Source organism: Passer montanus, unplaced genomic scaffold (assembly GCF_014805655.1).
Source record: "Passer montanus isolate IOZ18808 unplaced genomic scaffold, ASM1480565v1 scaffold18, whole genome shotgun sequence".
NCBI classification, from domain to species: Eukaryota; Metazoa; Chordata; class Aves; order Passeriformes; family Passeridae; genus Passer; species Passer montanus.
The window spans coordinates 13,366,689-13,381,203 of record NW_024365381.1 but is presented as its reverse complement, the minus strand read 5'-3'; the positions used below and the strand labels follow the sequence as shown (position 1 = coordinate 13,381,203).

General features: G+C 45.2%; 2 protein-coding genes across 12 annotated transcripts in view; both read left to right on the top strand.

Annotated features, from left to right (window-relative positions):
* Positions 1-6,208, top strand: part of LRP4 (LDL receptor related protein 4) — an 83,739-nt gene extending 77,531 nt beyond the window's left edge. For 3 of the 6 annotated variants that reach the window (XM_039705415.1, XM_039705414.1, XM_039705416.1), the window contains exons 37-38: positions 319-460; positions 2,882-6,208. In XM_039705415.1, coding sequence (XP_039561349.1) covers positions 319-460; positions 2,882-3,217 — 478 coding nt within the window. In that variant the 3' untranslated portion in view covers positions 3,218-6,208. Of the gene's footprint in view, positions 1-304; positions 461-1,020; positions 1,090-2,881 lie in introns of those variants that run through there. The other 3 variants (XM_039705417.1, XR_005627101.1, XR_005627102.1) reach the window with 3 other exon arrangements.
* Positions 6,209-8,180: 1,972 nt separating this feature from the next.
* The window catches only part of CKAP5 (cytoskeleton associated protein 5), a 52,941-nt gene continuing 46,606 nt past the window's right edge, over positions 8,181-14,515 (top strand). For 5 of the 6 annotated variants that reach the window (XM_039705083.1, XM_039705082.1, XM_039705081.1 and 2 more), the window contains exon 1: positions 8,181-8,309. The gene's annotated coding sequence lies outside the window, so the exon portion shown is untranslated. Of the gene's footprint in view, positions 8,310-10,232; positions 10,252-14,515 lie in introns of those variants that run through there. The other variant, XM_039705079.1, reaches the window with a different exon arrangement.

Genomic DNA, 14,515 nt, shown 5'->3' with positions numbered 1-14,515 from the left:
CTATATTTTCTGCAGAGAGCTTATGAGTTATGGACAGGAATGTGAGATAATTCGTATCTCAGTAAATGTGTGAGCTCATGTGCTTTCTGACAGATAACTTCACAAGTTACTGCCATGATAGCCTTTGTGATTACATGGCAGTGCGTTGCTGTACTGGTAGCTAGTAAATGGACTCGTTGCTGAAGAGCCAGGTGAAGCCAGGATTCTGTCTTTGAGGGACAGTGGAGATGGCTGAAGCCATCCACTTGCTGAGCACTCAGGAACTTTGGATCCTGGCAGGGGGTTCCTGTGACTTTTCTGACAGCTCTCTCCCTCTAGACATAATAAGTCCAAGTTTACGGAGCCCGGCTTGGGGAACCTAACCTACAGTAATCCTTCATATCGGACATCTACCCAAGAGGTGAAGATTGAATCCATTCCCAAACCAACCATGTACAACCAGCTGTGCTACAAGAAAGAGGTAAGAACTGCTACAGCTGGGAGCCCAGCTCAAGCTGCTGTTGAATATTACAGGCCTCACTATGTGGAAGGATTGCAACTTGTGAGCATTTACTTTTAGGACACAGAACGACAGCTTCATTGAATTGTTCAGACTGCTATGGACATCAACCAGCAGCACTTCTTCCCCAGTGAGCTGTAGTGAATTTGACCTGTCTTTAGTTCTCTGCTTCTTACCCACTCTCACAGTGTCTTGTATTTCATTTGCATTGGGTGATGGCCCTCAAAAGTGCATGAGCCAATTGAAATTGTCTTCCTTGGATACAGGTCGTGGTTAGTGACTGTTGCACCAAGGCTGCTTTGGACAGTCACCAGGGGAACCAGGCAGCCAGAAGGGGTTTGGTAACAAGAAAGTGGTTCCTGGCTGTACATGGCCTGAAAGGGGGGGATAGGGGAAACAAATAGAGCCCTTATTAAACAGAGCATTTTAAAGGCCCTTCAGAGGTCCGTACTTTGTGCCACACGATGGAGAGAGTTTAATATATCTTGCAGCACTTAGTTTCTCCTCTCTTTTCTCCTCAGAAGCTTTCTTATCACTCAGATAGCTTCTCATCTTCCCTCTTCTGATTTCCGTCCACATCCTCATGTCAGGTATCACTACTCTGTGTGTTTGATCCTGCCTCACTCACTCAAGCTCTGTTGTGTGGCTCAAGCGCTGTCCATACTAATTGCTCTTTCTTGGTTTCCTCCTCTGCTTTTATGTCTTTAAACTAGCTCTACTGTCTGTCAGGAACATATAAGTAATTTTCTATGGCAGAATTTTTGATCTGGGCTTTGGCTACTCATACTCACTGATATTTTAAAAAGGCAATTTCTGTTAGGACTATTTGTGATTATCTGTTAGATCACTTGGTTCGTCTGGCAGGCATTGCAGACTTACAAAGGGAAGAGTTTTCCCTTACTGTTTTTCAAAGGTACTATCCAATAGATTCCCCAAATCTTCAAGCCATTTTAGCCTTGTCTATTAAGAATAAGCTAGGATTATTTATCTGGGCATCTAAATCCTTTCCGCTTTTTTCTTAATTCCGATGCTCCTTGATATATACAGATGTATATTTCCCCACTGCCTCCACTTTCTCCTCAGGGATAGATCAGGTGCTCCTTATTTCTTAGTGAGCCAAATTAGATTTCACTATTTTAATCTCAGTGTGGTCCCTTTTGCCTCTGTGTCCTGGATTAGGGCAAATCTGGGAGAAAACCTACAGAAGGGGCCCCCCAGAAAGCAAACCCACACAGCCCCTTCCCCCCTCCGGTTTGGGAAGGATTCCTCGGAGAGAAGTGGAAAGAACCTGTTTATTTGACAGGCAAAACACCCCCAGCACACAAAATGAATAATACCAGATGACAACACTTTCACCGATCTGAAAAGGATGACAAATTCAGAAAGTCTTTCCTGGGGGTGGTCGCTCTGTCGTTGCTCCCTCCGACGCTGGGGATGGCTGCTGCAGCCACCAGATGTAAACTCTTGGTGTTTCCCAGGTCCCAGTCCGGAGCAGGTTTGAATGGGTCCAAAAAGTGAAGGGAAAAAACAGTCCAGAGAAAAAAGGTCTGGACTGCTTAGTTAAACTAACTAACAGAAGAAAAAAAAAAAAAAAAAAAGCAGAAGCAGAGCAGGAGAGAAGCAGGAGCAAGAGCAAAGCAAGCAACAAAAAGCCAAGCAAAAAGCAAAAGCCGCACTATGTACTGCCCCGTCTCTCTGTCCCGCCAGCCGTGGGGGGAGCAGGCTGATAACAAACCTTGCTCTTCAGAGCCAGTCTTGAAGGCACAGTACATAATATCCAGCACTAACAGAACACACGATTGGGGATACAAGCATCATAATCTCACCCTAGGACACTCTGATAATTTTATTGTTTCCCTATAATCTCCTTCCCCCGTGCTGCTGTGAGACTTGGACTCAACAGTGGTATTCCAGCTGTGCTTTGCTGAGAGGTGAATCTAGAATGACTGACTCAGATGTAAAGATTTGCAAACCTAGAATTGATCTTCTGCCTACTTTTACAATGTTTTCTGTCTGTTTCTGCTTCCCATTTTGTTTGGTGGGGGTTTTTCCCTTCTTTTTTAGGCTGTGTTCTTACTCTCTTCTGTCAGTGAATATGTATAGTTGAATGAGAAGAGCAGTCTCATCCTCATTCTGCTTCCATGACTGAAGAATCATGGAGTTCGGAATGAGAGCCCTTGCAGGAAGGGCTCATCTGGGGGTGGTTCCTAAAGAACAAAGAAAGCTTAAAATGGGTTCTGTCATTGTGGCAGTTAAAGCCAGTGTCTGTTTACATGGAGGTCCAGCTCTTTGTCTGCTTCCCTGTCTTCATTCCAGCTCTGCATTGCTCTTTGCCATATTTTTCCATAGCCGTATTTTTTCATTCATCTGTCTTCTCCCTAGACCGGTCCTGACCACAGCTACACTAAGGAGAAGATCAAGATTGTGGAGGGAATATGCCTTTTATCCAGTGATGATTCCGAATGGGATGACCTTAAGCAGATTCGGAGCTCCCGTGGAGGGATCCTCCGGGACCACGTCTGCATGAAGACGGATACGGTCTCTATCCAGGCTAGCTCTGGTTCACTGGATGACACGGAAACTGAGCAGCTGCTGCAGGAAGAACAGTCTGAATGCAGCAGTGTTAACACAGCAGCAGCCACTCCTGAGCGGCGGGGCTCACTCCCGGACACAGGCTGGAAACACCAACGCAAGCCCTCCACAGAGAGCGAGGTCTAAAGTACACGTGACTTTGGAAACAGTCGTACCCTCCCTACCCTCTGCTCTGCACAAAAACCACAGGACTCTGCCTGCCTGGCAAGGAAGGGCACAGAGACCAGCCTCTCTTGCAAGGGGCCTAAGACTGGGACTGCCTTTCAGCAAGGAGCTTGGGCAGCTGTGTTGTTGTGTTTGGAGGAGGATGGGTGGGTTGGTTGGAACCCAGAGACCCTTTTGACTCATTTTCACTGTCTGTGGTTTATTTATATGTTCCCTTTTCCTGGAAGTTGCCACATTAACTTTTGCAGTGACTCGTCTGCCCTGAATCTGGTTCAGAGTGTCTGTTCCCTGGCAACCTGGAAGTCCTGTGTCATCCAGCTCACGGTCAATGCCCATGAAGAGAGCAGAGCTGCCTCATTGCTGGCTCGTGGTCACAGAAGTACCCCTGGTCATTCCAGCACTAGCAGCACTCTTTGAGGCTTTGTGTTGAGGGGTCTCTGACATGAGAGAGGTCTTGGTATAGATGGGATATAATTTGGGGCTCAAGAGGACACTGACACGACATCAGGTCACCTTGTAAAGACATAAAGAGGATAACCACAGTTGCCAAGACTCACTTCATGAGAGCATCACTGCTTACTTTCATATCTGCTACTAAAAACTTCAAGGAATGCTCAGAATGGAGCACTGTGTCTGTTGCTGGCAGTGGACACTGCTCCTGTTCTCCCCTTTCCTGTTAAAACATGTTTCTACTCTGGAAAAACAAGAGTCAGCAAATGCCCCTTTCAGAACTGTTCCCTGTGCGTACTGGAGTCTGAGTGCTGAACTTCAGACAAGAAGAAATTGGTATTTTACTTAGCTCTACAGAGCTAATGGGGGGAAATGGATCTCAGTAAGACCTAAATTTTACTATCTTTGCATAACTGATATATAAAAAAAGAAAAAGAAAATTTGCTAAGTCCCCACTAGTCCCAATTCTGCAAGGTCCCAATTATTTTGGCCTTTAGGACCTTTGATTACCATAATAAGGGAAAAGAGAAAATTCCTAGGTCGAGTCTTTCCCAAGGGAATGCTTAGTGCTGACAGTTAGGAGCTGCTTTATTACTAGGCTGAGCCCATTTGACCTAGAATGGGAGACAATAATCAGGAGCTGCAAGGGCCATTCTAAGTAGTTGTTTATCAGATAGAATTGCACTTTAAGTTCTTCTGTTACCACTAAATAGCTCTCCTTGCCAAAATAATTTTTCCCATCAGCTTCATGAGCTGTAGTTCTCTGGCCTCCAAGATTCTTACCCTTTAGGTGAATGTCATCCTACCCTTGCAGCCAAAACCCAGCAGCATTTGGAGCTGGGTCCTGCATGCTCCCAAGGACTATTACCACCTCTTCATACTCTTTTGTCATCTGTTTGTTCAAAAAGAAAAAAGAGAAACTATTGCTTGACACTTCTTCAAAAACAAAATGTATATTAATCCCTCAAATCACATGGTAAAATATTAAGCATTAAGCCAGATCCTTGGAAGCAGAACTTCCCTGTAAAGAATTTCTCACTGCAAACTTTGTAACCTCTTTTATCGTGTGGAAAGAGGTCAAGTACATTCCCATCCATGGTGTAAAGAGAGCAAAACATACACTGGGGTATGGTTCAGAGGTAGGGGGAGGGTACATCTCCCATGCAATATTTTTTTCAGCTGATTAAAAAGGAGAATCATCCTACTCTGCTTGAACCTTATTTATATGCTAACAGGCCTGCTACCCCTGAAGAACACAACAGTTGCCAGTAGTTTGCCTGTACTTTTCACAGTAGAGGTAGCTTTGGGATAGATAGGGGAAGGTTGCAGCTTCGACCTGGCTAGGTGGCTTGAGACTCTGTCCCTAACTGCACCATTGGGCTGACTGGAGTATATTCCTGTGGAAAATGAACTGGAGCTAAGGCTTGGATCTCCCTGTGTTAATGTGGGACTCTTCCCTATTCCCAGAGGGATTTATTTTTAATTTTTTTTTTAAATTAGATTTTTATTTAATTATTTATTTGACTCCAGCCTTGGAAGCATTGATTTTGTTGGGCAGAGGCACTTTTGGATTGAGGTGTGGACTTGACTGGGAACTGAGAAAGGAGTGCATATCACTGACATGGATGCTGCCCATCTAAGCCACTTCACGCAGGGACAACACCAGAGGGCTCAAGCATAAGCAGAAGAATCAATTTGAGCAGAGACCATGTGTAGGGGCAGGGGCATCAGGGCTGGGAGTGGGGAGATGGGAGAGGAAGGCTCTGACCTGTATGAGAGCAGGGTTTCTCTCAGGGTTTTGGAATGGGTTGTTCTCTTTTTTCCCGGTAGCTTATGTGACCCTGCACCAAAATCCTGAGGTGGGACAGGAGTGAAGGGAAACATCTGCCCAGACCTGTCACTTAAGTCAGCCTGTCAGAGTAATTGCTGTCCAAGTTGTAAGTGTGGAAGGGAAAGGAAAAACACAGTCAGTCTTTTCAATAACTCATGGTGTTTGTGATCTCCACCTTGATCAATATTCTCTGCTGCTTCTTAGGAGAGACCCTGTGCACTCCAGCCTAACAACCTTTCATAACTGCTCTCTGCTCCCTTCCTCAAATGATTATGGTGAAAAGGAGCAATAAAATGTCACACAGCCTCCTCTACCAGTGAGGTGGGCAGAAATTCGTGTCTTTTTTTCTAGAGACAGCCCCGGTGAGATGCTGCCTTGGGGATGCATCATGGTTCCCCATTCTGGGGAACAGAAGACCCTCATTGCACTTAGGATGTTAAGAATGTGGAAAGGCTACTGGAGGATGATCTCTTGAGCACTGATTTACTGTGTAAAAAGCAAACCTCTCTCCTGTCTGTCTCGAGCTAACGTCAGTGATTTCCGTGTGTTCCTGTGTAATGGTTTTAACGTTACTCGCTGGAGACATTGGATTTTCTGGAGTTATTTAACCACTGTGTTCAATATTTTAGGGGTTGATGATAATTTAATATAAATTTAGCTTTTCTTAACCACTCTGCCTGGCTTTTGGTTGTGAATCATACATGTTATTTGGACTCTCCTTTGAAGGAGGAACTCCCAAACCTGTTCAGACAGAACCTCAACTTTGCTTCATTTGAGAGGAGCAAGAAGATAGGAACAGATTTGGGTTCTTAGAAACTTGATTGTAGCATACACTATACCCCTGTGATTCTGAATCAAGGACACAATATCTGTACGCACTTCTGCAGATTCTTTCACACACATAATACCTCTCACTCTGCCCCAGCTTGCTTTTTCACCCCCTCTTTAACATTGCAACAGAAGGGGCTGTTCATTTTGGCATGTATTAGGACTGTAGAGATCTCAAGCCTCTGCTGAGTGGAAAATAAAGTTCTGAAGAAGGGCTGCTTTTTCATTCTGTAGGGGGTTTTGTTTAAGTTTCTGTTGCCTTTTTTTTTTTTTTTTTTTTTTTTATAACCAAGAGTTTAAGTAGTGCCAAAGGCTGAGTAATGAATGAAACATCCACTAATACCTGACACTGCAGTACAGGTGCTAATCTTGTAACACATTCTGTCCCTTTCTGATGAAAGAACTACCTAAAACATTTAAAACAACTGTGTTTCTGCTAATTTCACAACTGAAGCACAGTGCAGAAGCTATTTCAGTCAGGTCATGAAAAAATTGCCTCTCTTCCAAAAAACTGATGGTGCTCATGTGGCATGGTGGGGAGAGAGCAGTGTAAGATTAATTGCAGTTGCGTGCATGGCATTCTGCTGTCCCTTGTCTTCTATTCTGATCACCCAAAAAATGCTTAAATTTTTTAAGGTGAAATGAAGAAAAGGAGAGAAAACACACTGTGCTCCAAAACCAGTTCACAGAACAGGTCAGGGTGGAGAGGACACTGGGGGTCACCTGAGCTAAACTCCCTGCTCAAGCAGGGTCACCCCAGAGCACCTGGCACAGGACAGTGTCCAGACAAAACCTGTGATCTCCAGTGAGGGAGACTCCATAGCTGCTCTGGGCCATCTCCCAGTGCACGGTCACCCGTACAGTAAGGAAGTTCCTCCTATTTACAAATCCTGTGATCTCCAGTGAGGGAGACTCCACAGCTGCTCTGGGCCATCTCCCAGCGCACGTCACCTATACAGTAAGGAAGTTCCTCCTATTCGTGTGGAATTTCCTGTACATCAGTTTCTGCCCGTTTCCTCTTGTCCTATGGCTGGGCACCACCGAGCAGAGCCTGGTTCTCCTCTGGCAGCCTCTTCAGATACTGACATCTTGTCTCAACAGGGACCCCTTATGTGAGGACACGAGGCTTGACTCCATTTTTATCAGAAGGCTGATTTATTATGTTATATATTATATTAAAATACTACATTACAACTATACTAAAAGAACAGAGAGAGAAGGAATCAGAAGGCTACCAAGACAAGAATAGAACAGGAATCAACAATAAAATCCTGTGACTGCTCACAGCCTTGGCACAGGTGGCTGTGATTGGTCACCAATGGAAAACAATCCACATGGACCAATGGAAGATGCACCTGTGGCACTCCACAGCAGCAGAGAGTTATTGTTTACATTTCTTTCCTAAGGCTCTCAGCTCCTCAGGACAGGAAAAATCCTAGCAGAGGATTTTTTCATTAAATACCATGGCTACACTAACAGACATTGATGAGGTGCCCTCTCAGTCGTTTCTTGAGTTGCTGCTTTGCAAACTCACTGAGCACAGCAAAGAGCAGGCCCATTCCTCTGTAACAGGATCTTCCCCAAAGCCGAATCCATCAGCCCCGAGATGCTTTAGCCCTTTGCCAGCGGGTCCCGCGGCCTGACCCGGCTGCCCTAGGCAGGACCCGCAGAGGGCCCGGCAGCTCCCTCCCGCAGCCTCCCTGGGGGCGCGGCGGCAGCGCCCGGGCCGGGCGCGCTCCCACGGGCGGGGGCGCCGCCGCCTCGGGAGCACGCGCTGCGGCTGCCGGATTCAAATGGGCCAATAAGAGGCGCGGGCGCGAGCGCGGGCGGGGCCGGCAGCGGCCAATGGGCGCGGCGGACACTGGGAGGTGCGGGCGGTGCTGGCGATTTCAAACCCCGCCGAGCAGCCGCCGGACCGTGGCCGGCCCGACCCGCCGGGCCCAGGTGAGACTCGCCGTCCTTGTCCCTTCCCCGGTGAGCTCGGCCCCTTTTCTGTCCGCGCCCGTGGGAGGGTGGCTAGGCCTTCCTCCGCCGCCAGGCCCAAGCCTCCCCGTTTCTCCCGGGGTCCGTGTGGAGGCGTAGTCCCCGCGGTGCGGCATCTCCCCGCGGGGATGGCCCGGGCCCGCGGGCTGCGGCGGCATCCGCCCGCAGAGCCCGGCGGCGTGAGGACTGCGGCTGGCAGCGGCGGGAGGCCGCGGCCTGTGCGCCGCCGGGGGAGCGGAGCATCCCCTAAGGGAAATGCGGACCGAGCGCCTTCTGCCCCCTGAGGCTGCGTGCAGGATCGGTTCCCCCTCCAGAATGTCCTAAGCAAAACATTCTGTGGGGTGATGCTAGTCTTAAAACCAAAAGCGCGAGCTGATCTCTTATTTCTGCAACTGTGTTGTTGGGTGCGGGTGTTTAGATTGCCAGAGCCCCTCAGCAGGAGGTGCTTCCTGTTGAATTCTCTCTGGTATATGCGAAAAAGAGCTGGGTGGAAATGTGTGTCCCATGCTTCTGCACACACACCTTTCCCATATTTCATTTGATTTTGTTTCTGAAACAGATAGTCTTCTGATTCTTCCAAAGACAGTACTTTTCAAGTTGGTATGCAGAGGGTTTTCCTCCTGAATCTGGAAATTTTTGGGTCGGAAGACAGAGGCTGAGGAATGACACTTCTGTGTGCTTTAAGCAAACCAGGATTCTGTTCTAAGAATAAAAAAAAAAATTAAAAATCTTATGTGCTACAGTTTTCTAACTGATTTGTGTTTGTTGTATATCATCTATCTGATTATTCTGCGGTTTTTACTTTTTGCTGCTTTTAGTGTTTGATTTTCTGCTATTTCTGCTGAACTGCAGTGCAGTTCAGGTTGCTTTGTGCAGGTGAGAAAGGGATGAGTAGTTGTCGGGATGTTGAGCTACCAGTAATGGGAGCCCTTCCTAATATATTACTTTTGTATCAAAGAAGGTGATGCTGTAGGCTTTCAGTGACTCTATTAGTTTGAAATTGTAAAGCTGCTTAGTTCAGAATGCATGGAGTCTTGAGTGTTGGAGTATTCTAAAGGTATACTCACAGAAGTCTGTTACTAAAACTTTGAGACAGGTTCACCTCAGAAGGTAGAATAATTGAGTGTAAATTGCCTGTATAGTTTTGGCTCTTTAGTATCCAACATGAGATCAGTTGATTGTACAAAATTTAGAATTTGGTTTGGTTTTCTTGCCTCAGGCTTGGCCTTTCTTTAAACTTCACTGTTTTGGTAGCTTCCCCTCACGCTGAACTTCCAGATTCACAGTTTGGTTTTTTTTCTACTTCAAGAACTGTGATAGGGCTAAGCCTTATAAGCAACGTGGAGAGAGTGATCTATCAAAGCAGAATCACTGGCAAATGGCCTTTAGGTACAACAGACTGTCTCTGAACAAATGGTTGCAGATGTATTGAAAGTAATTCTTGAGCAATTATTCAGTGGGAAGCATGGCTGGTGCTGGCGGAGCCTGGAAGAGGCTTCTTTCTTCAGCTAGCTAAAAAGATGGCTGGAGAAATACAGCCTTACATCACATAGCTTGATGCTCTTCTGAGGAGGAAGCAAGTGACATCCAGTTCCCACCATACCAGCTTCTTCAGTTGCTATTGTCGCTATAGAAAAGGCATCTCAAAATGTCAGACGATGGGCTAGAGAGATTGCTGATGAATCAGCTCCACCAGAGTGCTGTCATTACACATCTTGCAGCAGCATGAAATGCGGGGATGGTGTGGTGCCAGGCTCTTCGTTCCTATCTCCTTTGGAAGGCACTGTTTCTCCTTCCCCACGGCTGGCCTTGTTCTTGCTGTCGGGTTTCAGAACCGCTCCCTCCTTCAATTAGGGATTGCTGGATGATTGGTGGCCTGGGATAATGTCTGCTGCATGCTCGGGTATGACCGCAGCTCCCTCTGTTAGAGTAGTAATTGTTCTGACGGGCATGGGCGTTCGGGTATGACTCATGAGGACAGCAGGCCTGGCGGGCCAAGCTGCTCGCCGGCCCGGCGGCCCCTTCTTTGCCGAAAGGCGGCACCGCGGCCGCCGGCAGGGCCGAGCGGCGGCGGCGGGAGGGAGCGCGATGTGCCTGGGGCTGCTGCGGGGTCAGCGCGGCGGGGCCGCCGCTGCCCTGCCCTGCCCGCCTTTGTCTGGCCCCGGCGCCGTGGGGCGGGGGCGGCGGGCGCAGACAATGCCGGGCGGGCGGGCGGCCTGCTCGCGTGCCCGGCCGCGGCCTGCGGCCACACAGCCGCGGAGTGCGAAACGCCGCCGGGCTGCGGGCAGAAGTGGAGGGGGTTTTCTTCGGGAAGGTGCTGGGGATGGCGGGGGCGCCGCTAGTTGCAGAGGGAAGCCGTGCTGGAGGGAGCTTCCCTTGGAGAAGGAGGGAGCTAGTGATGTCTCCGCGGGAGCTTTCCTTCATCAGCAGTTCAGGCCGTCCTTTTAAAGAAAATCACATGAGCCTTTTCATGCCTGAGCTTTATAAAACCTCTTGAGGGGTGGGGGCCTTTGCAGCTTACGAGCAGAGTCCCACTGACATCTTTCACTCCCAACTGCCCACCCTTAGAATTGTCAGTGCATGCCTGTGCACTTGCCCGTGTGTTGCCCTTTTCCCTTTTGCCCTTCTCGGCTCCCTAAGACTGGCTTCACTCCAGGCTTACCCATGCAGTTACAAATTGCTTTTAGTCCTAGCTGTAACAGAAGGTCAGTTTATTTTGCATTTTCTCTCACTTTCATATGAATGGAAAAGAACAGCCCTGGTTACTTTCAGAGGCCATGTATCAAAATGTATTTTTCCAGATAAGTATTTGTATATCTTACCAGTAGCTTTGTGCTATTAAAATTTCACTGAGTTAGGACATGCAAGTTAAAGCAAGCAAGAGAGAATTTAATGCTGTTTGTTTTTTAATGTAATTTCATTGCTGCTGAAACAGTAGCTTCCCTTTAGCATGCATTTCTCCTTTTTGTTATTCTGAGGTCTTTATTTTTTTAATCATGAGTGTATATTTGTAACTCACAATTCATCTGTCAATTGAAAATGCCAGCCTTTAAAATTATGTTATGATTACTTGAGTCTTCAAAATTTTTTCAGAGCTACTTTATGTTGTGTCTAATGGGAAGGTTTGGCTGGCAAATAAAAAACCGTGTTGGGCTAAACTTCTAAGAAAGTGAAACTTTGTCCTTTCAGAGACAGTGAACAAATGTGACCCAAAACTGCCATTAAACAAATAAACAAACAAATAATTCTTTCTGCTGAGAAAACTGTGGCTGGACTACCAGAGATCTGTCTGCCAAGAAGTATAGTTTTATCTGAAATATGACATCTAAGCTAGATACACTCCTGATTTGTGCCCTGCTGTATAAGAACATTTCAAACTGATTTTTCCTTTAAAAAGACCTGTCTTGATTTTTTTGAATTTATTCTTGAGTAATGCTTTTGAGAACCTTTCAAATTATGATATATTTGATTATGTTCTTGTGCAATATTAAGATTCAATAGGTGAAATAGGGACAATATTCATAGGTGAAATACTTTTCAATAGGGAGAAATAGACAATCATTATCAATAAACAGCTGGTTTTGTTTAGCATAAAATGGCTTCCTAGTTTGCTGTTGTACATCTTCTGTAGAAAATTGTCTGGAAGCTGACACTTCACAATAAAATACAGTGATAGGTGATCAATGTATGCTTCAGAAAAAAAAATCACATTTTAGAATGCTAATGGTGTAGGGACTTTTCCTTAGCATACTATAAGCTGTGATGTTCATGTGATTCAGCTCTGCAAATTGTAGCAGGAAAAGCATTTATTTAGAAGTTGAGTAAGAGCTGTTCAGAGTACTGCATGGTGAATCCAAACTTTGATGTTTTCATACTTTCTCACAATATTTTAGTGTGTTGATACATTTGTTTCCCGAACTTGTGTATATTCATTTGGGAATTCTCACTTTTACGTTTGAATTTCTTGCATTTGTGCTGCCTTGTACATGCTTTCCACTATTGCTGCAATTTGCATGATCTCCCTTCCAAAGATCCTCCTCTTTCCTTCATGGTCTTCATTTTCTCACTGCTCTGTAATATAAAGCTGCCCTGCCAAGACCTGTCAGGAAAGATTTGTTATTCATCTTCACTACTGATTTCTTGGGTGACTTGCTTTTGGAAATGTTGCATTGACCACTTTTATGACAAGTGTCTCTCACAAAACTTACTTTGGCAGTTAGGTTGCTTCAGTTGCTTGTTTTCTGGATTTTACCAAAATGAATGTTCTTTCTGAAATACCTAATTCTGTTTGTTCCAAGTTGTGGCAGAAAAAAAAAAAAATCTATGTAGGTCAAACACTTCATTGCTGAAAATTCAGTAGTAATAACAGAATTTAGCTGTGTTATTGTATAATGAGGCCACTTGCTATTTGGTTGTTGAGAAGTAATGGCTTGAGGTTTACATGTCTTTGCAAAGAAGCTTTTAAGAAAAACCTTTTGTCAAATGTGGGATACTCTATGATCACACAGAATCCACTGACTTAATTGAAAAGAGAAACAATTGTCTTTTATTCTGTTAAATGCAAGATGTAGACAGTACAAAATCTTGGCATCAGGGCAGACATGAGCAGTGATGAAGCTAGAAATACTGGTTTAAGAAGGAGCTTTCCCTCTGTGACCATGGAATACTTTCTGAGAAATTGTCTGTTCTAAAGGGATTTGTAAATTACTGGGGGGAGTACAATTTTATCACTATTTTTAGATGCTAGATTCAGTGCAGAAGGGAACTTAACCCATTGTGTAATTGAAGTATCGATTGTAGATCATCGATATATGTGGGGGACCTGAGTTGACCAGACTGAAAAAAACCAGGTGAAACACTGCTTCATGGTGATTCAACTCCCTTCCCTATGTCTCTCTTAGCGTGTGTGATTCCCCCCCAAGTGAAGCACATTGTGATGTGGGAAGGGAAATTTGAGATGCTGTAGTGTAGCTATGATATCTTATGAAAAATCCTCTGCTAGGATTTTTCCTGTCCTGAGGAGCTGAGAGCCTCAGGAAAGAGATGTAAACAATAACTGTCTGCTGCTGTGGAAGGCCACAGGTGCATCTTCCATTGGTCCATGTGGATTGTTTTCCATTGGTGACCAATCACAGCCACCTGTGCCAAGGCTGTGAGCAGTCACAGGATTTTTGTTGTGCATTCTATTCTATTCTTGTCTTGCTAGCCTTCTGATTCTTCTCGCTGTTCTTTTAGTATAGTTGTAATGTAGTATTTTAGTATAATATATAACATAATAAATCAGCCTTCTGATGAAAATGGAGTCCTCGTGTCCTCACATAAGGGGTCTTTGCAGAGACAAGAGCTGTAGTGTATCACTACTGTACAAGCAAGAGGTTGTACCTTGTGGCAGTGAACTGTTGTGTATGTGTAAGGATAAAACTAATTATAAATCAGTATCAGTCTGGTAATGGACAAGCCTTTTTAATGGAGTTGCTGTTGACTTTAGGGTTTGAACTGAATTGAGGTTTGTAGTACTTGATTGAGGACTGTCCTACAGTAAGGCTTCTTTCCTTGGCAGGGCAGGTCTCTGGAGAGAAATAATGTTTCTTTTTATTATTGAAGTAGGAAGTTCATGCTTTTGTCTGTTTTCTAAAAAAAAGTATAGATGTCGAGTACAGGTGCCAAAATTTTATCCTGGTGTTTCTGTTGCTGGCATGTGTTCATGCTTTCTTCCCCTTTTTGTTCAGAATAACTACTATCCTTGTATTGTTCCTTGTGTTTTTCAACAAAAAAAGTATAAAGAGGCAATAGCTTGAATTAGTTCCAAGTTTCTGTTTAAGAATCAGAGCTGCCTAATTTTCTATAGGGTTCATTCTGCTTGTTCTTCACAAAGGTGTGCATGACTTTGGGAAGAGACCACTGCATCTATTTATGTTGTCTGCATCCACACTGAGGAAGTACTTCATTATTTCTATATTGGTGCATTCAAATGAAGATATTCCTAATGCCAGTTTATACTGGCAAAGCTGTCTTTGCTGACAGCACTTGGCTGCAGAACTAACTTGAGGGATGGATAATTTTACTGCTGGAAACTGTTGGCTATAGGGCATGCCTGCATCCGTTACTAGGAGGACTGTTTGGAAAGCTTTTCATATGAGTTCAGTCTCATTTCTTGCTTTTGCAGA